General features: G+C 45.3%; 3 protein-coding genes across 3 annotated transcripts; all 3 read left to right on the top strand.

Annotated features, from left to right (window-relative positions):
- Positions 1-236: 236 nt before the first annotated feature.
- Positions 237-1,155, top strand: LOC118472003 (uncharacterized). The gene has a single exon (XM_035958998.1). It carries the CDS (start codon positions 539-541, stop codon positions 1,067-1,069), a length of 531 nt encoding a protein of 176 aa, XP_035814891.1. The 5' UTR covers positions 237-538; the 3' UTR covers positions 1,070-1,155.
- A 6,041-nt stretch (positions 1,156-7,196) lies between these two features.
- Positions 7,197-7,812, top strand: LOC118472002 (uncharacterized). Its single transcript, XM_035958997.1, has one exon. The coding sequence runs from the start codon at positions 7,197-7,199 to the stop codon at positions 7,725-7,727; it is 531 nt and encodes a 176-aa protein (XP_035814890.1). The 3' UTR covers positions 7,728-7,812.
- A 952-nt stretch (positions 7,813-8,764) lies between these two features.
- Positions 8,765-12,751, top strand: LOC100382558 (uncharacterized). Its single transcript, NM_001175290.1, has 4 exons — positions 8,765-9,073; positions 11,157-11,362; positions 11,442-12,188; positions 12,268-12,751. Exons 1-4 carry the CDS (start codon positions 8,767-8,769, stop codon positions 12,583-12,585), a joined length of 1,578 nt encoding a protein of 525 aa, NP_001168761.1. The 5' UTR covers positions 8,765-8,766; the 3' UTR covers positions 12,586-12,751.
- The last annotated feature ends 532 nt before the right edge of the window (positions 12,752-13,283 follow it).

Below are 13,283 nucleotides of genomic sequence, written 5' to 3'. Positions count from 1 at the left end.
TTTTTAGCCCTGAATCCAAACCAACAGGCAACAGCTGCAAAAGAGAACTACCTTGCATTCCGTGTAATTGAAGTGTGAATATCCAATCAGTTTAAATTATGACCCATTTGGATACCAAAGTCCAATATTTGTTGTATGCTTAAAGTACATCAATATTCTTTTTGTTGCTTTAAAGTGACTTATATCAATGTTTTACTGTTTTACTGTTATTAGTGTTTTATTGCCTAGATGAATTATGTTTTACTGTTTTACTGCTTGCCACTATTTTACAATTTATATTTTGTTTCTGGGAACTACTTGTAAGCTGTTTTATTGCCCAGATTTTGTTTCTGGGAACTACTTGTAAGCTGTTTTACTGTTTTACAATTTATATTTTATTGTTACTATAATCTGTTTTATTGTGTCTACAAAATGCTATAGCTATTTCAGATTTTACAGTTTTTGTAAACAATATTGTTTAATTTGAATCTATACATTATTTCAGAAAAAAACATCTGAAGCTAAATTTTTCAACAAGCCACTTGAGAACTACCATTACATGGCTGTCATATTTGGGAATCATCAAGCAACTGGACTATTTGCAAAATGCACCAGTGATCCCCTAGGTTTCGACACATCTGAAAGTGCAGGTACATATGGTGTGGGTTATTCTGGAGACTTGGCTGGTCATGAGAGTAACAATGCAAGTCCAACTCGTGATAGTGGAGAATCATTGAACCCAAGTGGTCCAATTCGTGATGGTGGAGACTCATCTACTCGAAGTGGTGCAAGAAGGAAGAGAGGGCGCATGATGATGAAAGATGAGGATCCATTGATATGCACTGTCACTGAAGCTTTTAAGACTCTTTCAGATGCAATCAAGCAGTCAGCACCACAACCACGTCCGATAATCCCACCCAACCTATGGACTACGATGAAACAGATTCCTGTTTTTGAAAGAGAACATATAGCACACTACTATGGCTACTTGTGTGAGAATCCAGCCCTTGCTTATGCCTTTCTAGAGATGGGACTAGATGATCAAATGGTATGGGTGTCTAGGTACATCAAGACTCATCTTTCTGATTGATGCATCAAAAAAGCAGATTAGCCTAAAACTTGTGTCTGAAACTTTTTAGTTATTTCTATGATGGATGGAGTCTATGAAACTTCTCTTTGAACATTGATATGGATGTTGGATAACTTCTCAATTTTATTTGTATGCTGGATAATGTTGAATATGTATGTTGGATACATTTTCAGTTTTTAATGTATGTTGGATAATGTTGGATGAAATTGTATGCTGGATAAGTACTCGTGAAGATACAAGTTTCAATTTTCAGTTTTATCTATGTTATAACTTTCAGTTTTTATGTATGTTGGATAAAAATGCAACCTTTTTGGTGTGGTGAGTGAAAGCAGATTGAGCGTCGCTTGATGACATGCTTCTTCAAAACAAACAAAAAATGGATTCACCTGCTTCCTCAAAACAAACAAAAAATGGATTCACCTCATTTCTCTAATCAAACATAAAGAAAGACCATCCAATCCTGTGAGGAATGAATCCATTCCAGATCGGCTGATTCCGGATGGAGCCAATCCCCTAACCAAACACGCCATAAGTAACTACTAGGTGAGTGCCCGTGCGTTGCAACGGAAACATATAATACTACAATACCTTATGTACAACTGTTTCAACGAGAATATTAGAATTCTTGCGAAAAAAACTCTAGTTCAGTTCACGGAGCCATAAGAAACTAAAACTCATAGCTGACAAGTCACAGAATTTTTATTTGACTAAAAGGATTTATGGATGAAGTAGTGGTTACCAAAGTTTTGGATCCTAACCATTTCTGATCTCCTTCCAACAAAAATAATCCATTGATTATTTCATCCATGCACCTGCAGGCGCCTGGAGATATGTCCCGGATCCTCCTTAACTTGAAACCCAACACTCTTTAGCGAGCTGGTAACACCATGCTGAATAGTGAGCAGATGGCAGACACCTCTAGCTGCAGGCCAAGAAAGCTTAAATGAGAAACTCACCAATCACAACAACACAATATGTAGCAACCAGCAATTTGGTGTAACATATATGTTTCTTCTTCTCCTCCAATCTAGAATGAGATCCCCATCCTCATCCACGACAACTGTGTCAGGCGAATCACCTCCTCAACAGAGTAAATCATGTTACCCCAACGAGCAACTCAACACATACGCACCAAACTAACTTCTACATCATCAACACGAGATGAGGAGGCTATAGACTTTTTCATCCCAGTTGTTACAACCATCCCTGCAAGATTTGGGTATTTGTATAAGAGGTATGAAACCATATTGACATTGCACTCCCACACCCCCACACCCTCAATGACTCTCCGAGAAGAGAATGCAAACACAATATGTAATGTCTACTAAGTTACTAACTGCTTCCAGCAAATATAAAGCGCCCATAATTAAACTAAATTGATGAGTTGAAAGACACAAACCTGCAAGAACTTCCACTTTTGAGACCAGTGCCTAGGGGTAGGTACTGTATTTCTGTATGCCTTGTGTCACTGTTTATACATAAGTACATCAGATACGACTGAGCCAAATTACAGAAGCATTTTATCTGATCAATGCAGACAAAATTAATTTTGAAATCTCTAAAAGAAAATATAGACATAATTATTTCCGTTGAACAGAAACATCTTCAAATCAATGCATGGACACTGAACACACTTCTTTTTCAGCAGGAAAGATGTTTTAACTAACCTCCCCAGCACTAAGGAACAAATAAGTCTGCTCTGTCAGGGTACCACGAACCATCTTGAGTGTTGCTAATAAATCTGCAAGGACCACTGATGTTGGCTCTGCAAACATTCATATTTTCAAATCAGTACAATTCAGAAGGCAATAAACTAAAGGATGATGAACGCTTACAACCGATGGATCAAATCCTCCAAGAGCAGTGTATAGAGCAAGTTTGCCTACATGAATTCCCATTCCTTGTAGAAGGATTCCGTATAATATAAGCAAAGGTCCTCATCCTCAGCTCCATCATCAACCTCATCATCAAGGTCCTCATCATCACTCTCAATGTCCTGCAGCATATATAGAAGTACATCTAAGAATATTATCAGAGAGGCTAAGTGGCTAGCTATAACGACAATCAACCAAACATGTTTCATTCCCTCGAGATGAGTAAATTATACTTCCACTTAAGGGCTTGTTCGTTTCTACCCCAATCCATATGGATTGAGGGGGATTGAGGGGGTTTCAATCTCTAGTAAGTTAAAATCCCCTTCAATCCGTATCAATCCCCTTCAATCCATATGGATTGAAAATAACCGAACAAGCCCTAACGAAGTTCAATTTCAAAGCAAAATTTCTTACAGAAAACAATAGAACAATAACCAGAGTTTGCTATTACAGACATGCAACACCTGTCATGTATAAACATTTCCAAATCACTTGCTTACCCAAGACATAGAAAAACTTGGAACATGTCCCTGTGCAAAGTAACCTTTTCTTTAGCAACAAAAATAAGAAGAAGCCATGTAGTTTAATCAACAAAAATAAGAAAAAAGCCACGTAATCTGGTGTTTGCTGCTGTACAACAACAATCATTTGACCAGAGCTTAGAGGTGCACCCGATACACTGGGAACCTTATCAGTCACCAGCTTTGGCGTTGTACTGTTGTAGCCTTTCTTTTGTCGAGTAATGAAAGGGTTTCAAGTTGCTTTTGTATTACTTCATTCTTTTCCTGTGAAATACAACAACAAATGTATTCAGGGTCTACGAACATCACCATAATGCATTCTGAATGCCCAAATTTTGAACCAAGAAAACTGTATAGGAATGAGGTGTTTTGCTGTATTAGATCGCAACGAAAGCCAATGGTTCTCTCGAAGTTGAGAAAAATGAATGATATCTAATCTATTAAAATTAAGTCGTTCATGGACAGGTCCAGGAACGCCTGGTCGGGAGGTAGGGGCGAACTGGCATAGTCACCATCGCTAGCTTCACCAGAGCAGAAGGCCCCTCCAGTGTGCCCTCCATCGTGTCGCCAGCGACTGACAAGTACCGTAGCGTGGGCGGCAACAGCGGGAGCATACCAACGAGCACGTTCCACGCGAGGTCGACGTGGAGCAGCCGGGAGGCTGCGAAGCCGACAGAGATCTCCACGGACACCCCGTTGTTTGTTGGGGAGGATGAGCACCTTGAGGCTGGGCGAGCCCAGCAGAAGCAGGTCTAGCGGGACGGAGGTTGGTGCGACTCTGACGTGCGCGCACGGCGGGGCTCGGCTTTTGGTGTACGGGATCCTAGTCCTAGTAGAGAGTAGACGCCGACGCTGGAGCCAGGCTCAATGAAGGGGGAGCACCGCCGGGTTGAGTGTGTTGGAGGCTTCCGCGTGCATGCCTACCGTCAGGCGGGCGGACGACCCGAATCAGCCGAGGTGGTGGTAGTGAGTGGGTGAGGGGAGAGGACGACAACTACCACGACGCATCGACGGGGGCGAGAGCAGCTTAGGGCGATTACGGCACCTCACGGTCACCACCGAGTACCTCCTCTGCCCCCATTCCTGCACAGGGATCGCTGTCGCATGGTCGGCACGACTCTCGGACTCCTCATGCTCGTTGAGAAGTTGGTGGAGCCTCCGGTCCAAGTTGATGGCCGCGGCGTCTGCCCGAACCATCCTCGTGCCGAGCGTGCCGCCATGGCGGATGTACTTGAGCCTAGACTCGGAATTCCTGTCGACAGTACATATAAGATGGAGCTTGTCAAAATTGGCATTCCTGTCGACAGTACATATAAGATGGAGCTTGTCAAAATTTCGTTCTTATATGGAATGTTTCAGGGCAAACCACGACAGATTATCCTTGGAGATTCGTTCTCCCCATTGACAGATGGAGCTGTTTCCACTGCGGCATGCATGATGACATGGGCCAGGTCGCCACGGAAAAAACGAGATTTGGGTGGAGTGTTTGGTGCGCCGAATAGGGTTGGTATATGCAGGTAATTGGTCGTTGTGCAGCGTAGGTACAGGGTCGTTGGTTGTTTGAATCGTACCGTGAGCAGTTAGTGCTGTTGATCGGTTCAGGATCTCGTATCTGGTAGAAGGCACGGATCAGGCATGCAGACTGTACGAGGCCTCATGCTTGGTAGACTGGTAGTCGTCTGTAGCTAAAGACAGGTATGGTTTTTACTGGACTTGAAAATGTTGTTAGCTAGCTAGTCTATCGATGTTAGTTTCGTAGAGAGTCAACGCAAATCACCTTTGCTAATGGTCAATTGTATACTCCGAAGTCCAAACACACACCTTTTTTATCACTTACAGTACGTCGCAAGTCTGTCAAAACGGCGCCCAGTTCAGACAGTGTTGTTCGTTTTCACTCTGAGCTTCCATGAATTGCTCACTCTTTTGCTAACAGTATTGGAACCCAAGGGCTAGTGATCTTCATTTAACTGTTATGTTAATTATCTAAAACATTCCATGCACTCCTTTTTTTGTCGTCTGAATCTTAACATATAAGATATAACTGTACCTTGAAGAAACCCAGCTGAGCACAACCAGTTGTAAGAGGGAAAAAAGAAAGAAAGAAGCTGATGACACACCCAATGGCTTGATCAAACCTTTCATATTCCCCAGTTTTTAGAACTCAGATCCACAACATTGCATTTACATACACCTGGGAAACAGATGTAATCGTTTATGACGAACAGAATGGGCGGCATCAGTAAACTACTTTCTCTGCATTTCCTCGTGCATGTATGTTATGTAATGTTGCCACTGCCCAGCATCAGTAAACTAATGTTCTCCCCATTGACAGATGGAGCTGTTTCCACTGCCCAGCTGTTTCCACTGGAAAATGCACTAAGGAAAGACAACAACTCAGACTCAAGTTATATGCACAACCAACAATGAATAATAGTTTTGTGTCAGTTTAAGGATGTCATGATAATAGTTGTAGCAGAACAAGTTAACCAAGAGAAACTGCTTCCAATTATTAAATATTCATGCACCACATAAAACCAATTTGTTCTTGTTGGAAACCTTTGGAAGCGGCAATAACCAAAAACTGTCGACACCATGGATGATTCAGTAGCACTACGCATAATTAAAGTTGGAACAGCTTTGTAAAATAAACTGAGAAGTAGGACCACTTTTATGCTAACGAGAAGAAAAAAGGCTAAAAATAATGTAATAAAGATGTCTACAGAATCAAAGAAATATAAGAACATCTGTATTTAGATGCTTGCTCCACGTCACATGCGAGGCTGAATTAGAAAATTTAGATGCAGCTGTCCCTCTGTTGTTCTTGGACCATATTGAGGGTGTATGATAGGTGATCTTGTTTGTGTCCTGGTTCCTTTTGTTTGGTGTTTGGGCCTCGCGAACTCGCAGTGTACGCTCGTCATGAGCATATTTTTGCGTGAGTCACTATGGCAGTGTTAGGTATATTCACCATACTATCTATAACGGTTGCCTTTTTAGAGTTTGTTTTTGGTTTAAGATGTATATGCTTGACCTAAGAAAAGATGGAAAAGCAAACTAAGCTAATACTGAGAACTGAAACATTTAAAACTACCCCAACTTATACTAATTATTAGTATGTACTAACAAGAAAAATAAATACTCCAGTACTCCTTGAAGCTTCTTCAGCTGTGAGGAATTTCAGTTTGAGAAAGATTTTTTTAGCCCTGAATCCAAACCAACAGGCAACAGCTGCAAAAGAGAACTACCTTGCATTCCGTGTAATTGAAGTGTGAATATCCAATCAGTTTAAATTATGACCCATTTGGATACCAAAGTCCAATATTTGTTGTATGCTTAAAGTACATCAATATTCTTTTTGTTGCTTTAAAGTGACTTATATCAATGTTTTACTATTTTACTGTTATTAGTGTTTTATTGCCCAGATGAATTATGTTTTACTGTTTTACTGCTTGCCACTATTTTACAATTTATATTTTGTTTCTGGGAACTACTTGTAAGCTGTTTTATTGCCCAGATTTTGTTTCTGGGAACTACTTGTAAGCTGTTTTACTGTTTTACAATTTATATTTTATTGTTACTATAATCTGTTTTATTGTGTCTACAAAATGCTATAGCTATTTCAGATTTTACAGTTTTTGTAAACAATATTGTTTAATTTGAATCTATACATTATTTCAGAAAAAAACATCTGAAGCTAAATTTTTCAACAAGCCACTTGAGAACTACCATTACATGGCTGTCATATTTGGGAATCATAAAGCAACTGGACTATTTGCAAAATGCACCAGTGATCCCCTAGGTTTCGATACATCTGAAAGTGCAGGTACATATGGTGTGGGTTATTCTGGAGACTTGGCTGGTCATGAGAGTAACAATGCAAGTCCAACTCGTGATAACGGAGAATCATTGAACCCAAGTGGTCCAATTCGTGATGGTGGAGACTCATCTACTCGAAGTGGTGCAAGAAGGAAGAGAGGGCGCATGATGATGGAAGATGAGGATCCATTGATATGCACTGTCACTGAAGCTTTTAAGACTCTTTCAGATGCAATCAAGCAGTCAGCACCACAACCACGTCCGATAATCCCACCCAACCTATGGACTACGACGAAACAGATTCCTGTTTTTGAAAGAGAACATATAGCACACTACTATGGCTACTTGTGTGAGAATACAGCCCTTGCTTATGCCTTTCTAGAGATGGGACTAGATGATCAAATGGTATGGGTGTCTAGGTACATCAAGACTCATCTTTCTGATTGATGCATCAAAAAAGCAGATTAGCCTAAAACTTGTGTCTGAAACTTTTTAGTTATTTCTATGATGGATGGAGTCTATGAAACTTCTCTTTGAACATTGATATGGATGTTGGATAACTTCTCAATTTTATTTGTATGCTGGATAATGTTGAATATGTATGTTGGATACATTTTCAGTTTTTAATGTATGTTGGATAATGCTGGATGAAATTGTATGCTGGATAAGTACTCGTGAAGATACAAGTTTCAATTTTCAGTTTTATCTATGTTATAACTTTCAGTTTTTATGTATGTTGGATAAAAATGCAACCTTTTTGGTGTGGTGAGTGAAAGCAGATTGAGCGTCGCTTGATGACATGCTTCTTCAAAACAAACAAAAAATGGATTCACCTGCTTCCTCAAAACAAACAAAAAATGGATTCACCTCATTTCTCTAATCAAACATAAAGAAAGACCATCCAATCCTGTGAGGAATGAATCCATTCCAGATCGGCTGATTCCGGATGGAGCCAATCCCCAAACCAAACACGCCATAAGTAACTATTAGAGACCAAACTATCTTTTACTTCCAATAATAAGGCCCTGTTTCAATCCCACTAGATAAACTTTAGCAGCTTTTTTTAGCTACTTTTAGCTATTTAATGATCTAAACAGTAGAGCTAATGGTGGTGTGATAAAATTTAGCACCTATTATCTCATAAGCTGATCAAGGGGTGCTAAAAGTAGTTAAACGTGGGCCAGTGAACCCCATTTTCCACTTATACCCTCCAACCTCATTCCCTCTCTCTCCACATTAGGGGCATAGGTGTCTTTTTATTCCAATGTGCTAAACTTTATTATAGTAGTCCAAACACCACAAGAAGCTAAACTTTAGCACTTCAATTTATATGGCTAAAGTTTAGCAGGAAGCTAAAATTTATCCATTGAGATTGAAACAGGGCCTAACTATTAAGTTTAGAGATTTTTTTTTAGAAAACTATTGGAGAGTCTAAGCAGCTGCCGCCCCCTTCCTCCTCTTCCTCAGTTCTCCCCAAGCCCCGACCATGCCCTCCCCGCCGACGCCTCCGGCCGCCTCGGACTGGCGCTGCGTCCGGTGCACGTTCCTCAACCCCGACAACTCCGACTCCTGCGAGGTGTGCGAGGCCTCACGCCCAGTGGAGGTCGACATCGACAGCCCCGTCGTCGTGGGCGCCGCCCTCGCGTTGGCCTCGCTCAAGCGGAGCCGGAGGAAGAGGGAGCGCAGTGCGTCCCCCCCACCCCAGCGGTTTGGGAAGAATAGGGAGCGCGATGCGTCGCCCGATGTGGTCGAAGTCTGCGATAGTGCGGGCAAGGGGTCTGCCGCCAAGAAAGGTTCGCTCGCTGCCCTCTGAACTGCACTGGCGTGTATAGATTGAGATGTCTGTTCGCGTTGGTCTGCCGCCAAGAAAAATTCTAAATTGCTTTTAAAGTCTGCTAGGGTCACATGAAAATCGAAATGTCTGTCCACAATAAATATTGAGATTTGTTTGGTTAAGAACATCAAAATCATGACGTCTCGTTCTGGTTCCGGGAGGATTTGGAAGTGAGAAGAAGGATGGATGCTGTTGGGATCTGACACAGTGGGGATCCAAACAAGTGAGATGACACTGCGTAATAGTAGTTCACAAACGTCAGGGAGTATTTAACTCGATTCTAAAATAGATTGTAAAAAGGGTTATCCAATGTTTTCAAGTCATTCGATTAATCACGATTAATTGTCCAAGTCGGTTTGGACCAATTGCGATTAATCGCCAAATTGTCTGACGAATCATGATTAATCGGGATTAATCACCCAAGTCGGCTAGCCAGAACGACCAACAAGACGTTCGACTTGAAATCACTAGGGTTATCCAATAGAATCATTTAACTATTCATTATTTCTCTGTTCTATGTGTACATTGTAAACTTTAAAACTAACTAGTTGGGATGCAAGTTCAATTCATTTTGAAGCTGTTACTTTTTAATGCATTTTAGTCTACTAGGGTCACATGAAAATCAAAATGTCTCTCCACATGAAATTATGAGATCTGTTTGGTTAAGAACTTGAAAATCACGACATACGGTATCTCGTTCTGGTTTCGAGAGGATTTTGAAGTGAGAAGAAGGATGGATGATGTTGGGACCTTTCACTGTGGGGGTCCAAACAAGTGAGATGACAATGCGTAATAGTAGTTCACGAACGTCCTTTTTAAGGTATTTTATAGGGTAACCAAGGGGTCACCCTAAGTACGAACCTACCCTTGGCTACTTGCTACATCCCTAGAATATTCTGTACAACATTGTCTTTACTCTTTAGGGTGTTTATAACTCATATTACAAGCACTCAATTGTGTACCCGCACTAGCACGATTGGTGTGCGCGTTCCCTCAACTAACGGGGAGCCCTGGATGTGGGGGCCCTGCTCCCTCGAAGGCCTCGATGAAACCCTTGACAAGCCGGAGGACTCTAGGGGTCTCTTAGGTCATTCAGTGGAACGACACGTGCACTTTGAGCGAAGGGGTCAAAGTCCTCAAATCTCCTCGCAGGCCCTTAGGGCCGGCCAACTCTTAGAGTGGCATCTTCGTGGCCTTCAATAGGCTTTGCAAGCCCATGGTGGATGATGAAGTCTCGAGAAGGCAAGGTCTTCCTCGGGACTTGGTAGCGTCTTCACGGCCTTCGATGGGTCTTGCATGCTTGAGGTAGATGACGGAGTCCTGAGTAGGCATGGTCTTCCTCGGACCAATTCGCCAAGGAGCGAAGTCCTCAGTAGCGTCTTTGCGGCATGATGAGTCATGCATGCTTGAAGATGGCATCAAAGTCCGGTAAACGATTAAGGGGTGTCATGTTTGCCAATGATCAAGGCCATGTTTGGCCTTCTCCCCAATAGTATCCCTCAAGGGCAAAGGCTCGAACTGACGAGTCAATCCCGAAGACTAGAGAATGGTATGAATGCTGCCCTGGATTATCAAGTGGTGGTTTCGGGGGGGCATCTTTCCAACCTTTGATTGATTGGGTCCCTTTAGTTTTTCTATAAAAGTTGTTGCCTGGTTAGGGTTGAGGTTGCGCCACCAGTTTTCATTTTTTCGTCTTCCTCGCTTTCTTTGCTCAAGCTCGTCGTCGTCTTACGCGTTTGACCACGCCGCTAAGATCCACGCCCAAGCTTGCTAACTCTGGCTCGCATGAAGCAAACCGCTCGTCCCTGGTGCCGATATGTCGTGCCATCTTCCTTGTCGTCCAGCTCTTGTGATTCACTATTGCGCGTTAGTGGTATGATGTCGGATTCATCGTCATGGTCCACTGCCGGGCAAACGCGTTGCCGACTTCGGCACCGAGATTAATGTGGATGATTATCTTGGGGGTAAGTCTATATATTATTATTATTATATATATATATATATATATTATTATTTTTTTTTAATTTGTTGACGCGTTGCAGGGTCGGACGAGGGCCAGCTTGCTCTTGCCGCGCCTGGCGCGGCGATCGTGACAGCTGCGCTAGCGCCGAAGGCAAGGGGTGAGACCCTTGGCGTCGGAGGCGAGGTGTCGGCCCTCGCGCTGGTCAGGGACGAGGCGGGCGTGGCGACCCGCCGACTGAAGGGAGTGACGGAGGCGCTGAGTCAGGCGACGGAGGCGCTGAGTCAGGTCCGCTGAGCTGTGCCCTCTCCATCCCCTTTCCCCCCGCGGAGTGTTTTTTTTTCACAGCCTTACTTGTGCTCTGCAGGTGGCTGACTTCACTAGCCGCACTGCGTCGGGGGCCCTTACGGCAGCTTTGTCTGCCGAAGTCGAGAGACTTCGGACGCAACATGCTGACGCTGTCCGTGAGAAGTCGGCCTCCGACAGCAAGTGCCGTAAACTGGCGGACAAGGTGGCCGCCCTGGAGAAGGAGAAGGCTGACCTCCGGCGCCAGCTGGCGGGAGAGAGGAGGGAGGCCAACGAAGCCATCGCCAAAGAGCAGGCTGCGCAGGCGGAGGCCAGGCTGGCGCGGGCGGAGGGCAATATTGCCAAGGAGCTCGCCGGAGAGCTGCAGGGGCGGCTTACTGCCCTGGAGAGCCGCGCGGAGGGGGCCGAGGCCGCGATGCGAGCGGAGGCCGAACGGACGCGCACGCAGCTCATGGCTGCGTATCACGAGCTGGGTGCACGGACCGGCGACTTCGAGGTGCCGGAGCGAGAGGCCGGGCTTCGCTGTCTGGAATGGGTGCAGGAGGAGCTGCAGGAGCTCCCCACTGTCTTGGAGGGGTTAATGTCGTTTGCCTCCCTGGTCACCTGCGAGGCGGCGATGAACGCACTCTCTCGCGAAGGGTGCCGGCACTTTGAGGCCCTCGACCAGGCAGATGAGGATTTTGGGCGAGATATCTTTGAGGTCGAAGACCCCGTGGTGAAGGAGTCCGCCGGGGCCCTCTATGACCGGATGTGGGGTTCGTACGGTCGTGAGGTGGTCAGGGAGCGGGCCGAGGCTGCGAAGGCTCAGGTAACGTTGTCGTTTGTTCGGCGTTTGCCGGATGTGGTCTGTGCGTATGTTTGCTGAATTTTTGTGTGTTTTGTTTTAGGCGGAGCGCGGCGAGCGGGTGGACGACTTCGGGGCACTGAACAGCGAGTTGCCTGACCCGGAGACGACCCCTGCGGAGGCCGCGACTGGAGTCGCCCTGGGACCGACCCCGGAGACTGCGGAAGGCGCCTCCGGCGCCCCCGCATCTGCTGCGGCCGGCGAAGACCTGCCCCCAAAGGTGGCCGAAGGCGCGCCTGATGCCCCCGCAGCTGCTGCGCCGAGCGCTGAAGATCCTGCGGCGGTGGTGGCGGAGGCAGCGGCGGAGGCTCCCGCAGCGGCGGAGGCTCCCGCAGTGGCAGGGCCTTCGCAGGTGGCGTAGTGGGTGTTTTAGGGTTGGGGAATTTTTTGGATGTTGTACTGAATTTTGGTTGCTGCGCAGGTTCAAGATTTTGGGCCTGCGCACGCAACCGCTACTACTGAGTTTTTGGCGGCTTCGACCGCGGAAGATGGAAATGAATATGGTGGGTCTGTATCTGAGTTTTTGGATTTTACTGACTCTGGGAGCTCGGTTGAGTGGACTGAGGAGTCGTCGGAGGAGGACTTGGATTATTTTGCGGCCTTGGATGTGGCTGCGGCGGAGGCTTCGCCACGCGCCGCGGACGCGCCAGACGTGCCGGGTCCTAGCACCGGGCGCCGACGACGAAGGGCGGTTGCAAAGCGTAGGGTTAGTGCGGAGGAAAGGGCTCGGCTTCGCGTGAGTAGGGCTGGTCGGCAGGAGCTGTTGTCTCTGCCGGCCGCCGCGGGTACAGGGGAAGGGGAACTGCGAAGTCTTTTTGCGGGTGAAGAGCTTAGGATAATGCTATTTAATTATAGGGAGATGGGAATTATTCCTAAGGTTGAGCCGATGTAGAGCGTGGTGCCGTGGCGTGTGTGTGTGTGAGGGCCTGTAAGATGGAGTTGTGTGCCCTCGCGTGCCTGTGCCTGCGAGGGCGCTGTGTACTTTGTCTGGTATGGTTGGTTATGATGTGCCGGTATGATTATAGTTGGTCTTGCTATCGTTTCTGCTTTCGTTGAACT

This window comes from Zea mays, chromosome 5 (genome assembly GCF_902167145.1).
Source record: "Zea mays cultivar B73 chromosome 5, Zm-B73-REFERENCE-NAM-5.0, whole genome shotgun sequence".
Lineage (NCBI taxonomy): Eukaryota > Viridiplantae > Streptophyta > Magnoliopsida > Poales > Poaceae > Zea > Zea mays.
This window is presented reverse-complemented; position numbering and strand designations above follow the sequence as displayed.

What these genes read in the sequence shown, in the direction of transcription:
- LOC118472002 (XM_035958997.1), top strand. Translation starts at nt 7,197, where the DNA reads ATGGCTGTCATATTTGGGAATCATAAAGCAACTGGACTATTTGCAAAA.
- LOC100382558 (NM_001175290.1), top strand. Translation starts at nt 8,767, where the DNA reads ATGCCCTCCCCGCCGACGCCTCCGGCCGCCTCGGACTGGCGCTGCGTC. An exon ending in GGGGTCTGCCGCCAAGAAAG is followed by an intron (nt 9,074 to 11,156) that starts GTTCGCTCGCTG and finishes GACGCGTTGCAG; the next exon opens with GGTCGGACGAGGGCCAGCTT. An exon ending in CGACGGAGGCGCTGAGTCAG is followed by an intron (nt 11,363 to 11,441) that starts GTCCGCTGAGCT and finishes TGTGCTCTGCAG; the next exon opens with GTGGCTGACTTCACTAGCCG.
- LOC118472003 (XM_035958998.1), top strand. Translation starts at nt 539, where the DNA reads ATGGCTGTCATATTTGGGAATCATCAAGCAACTGGACTATTTGCAAAA.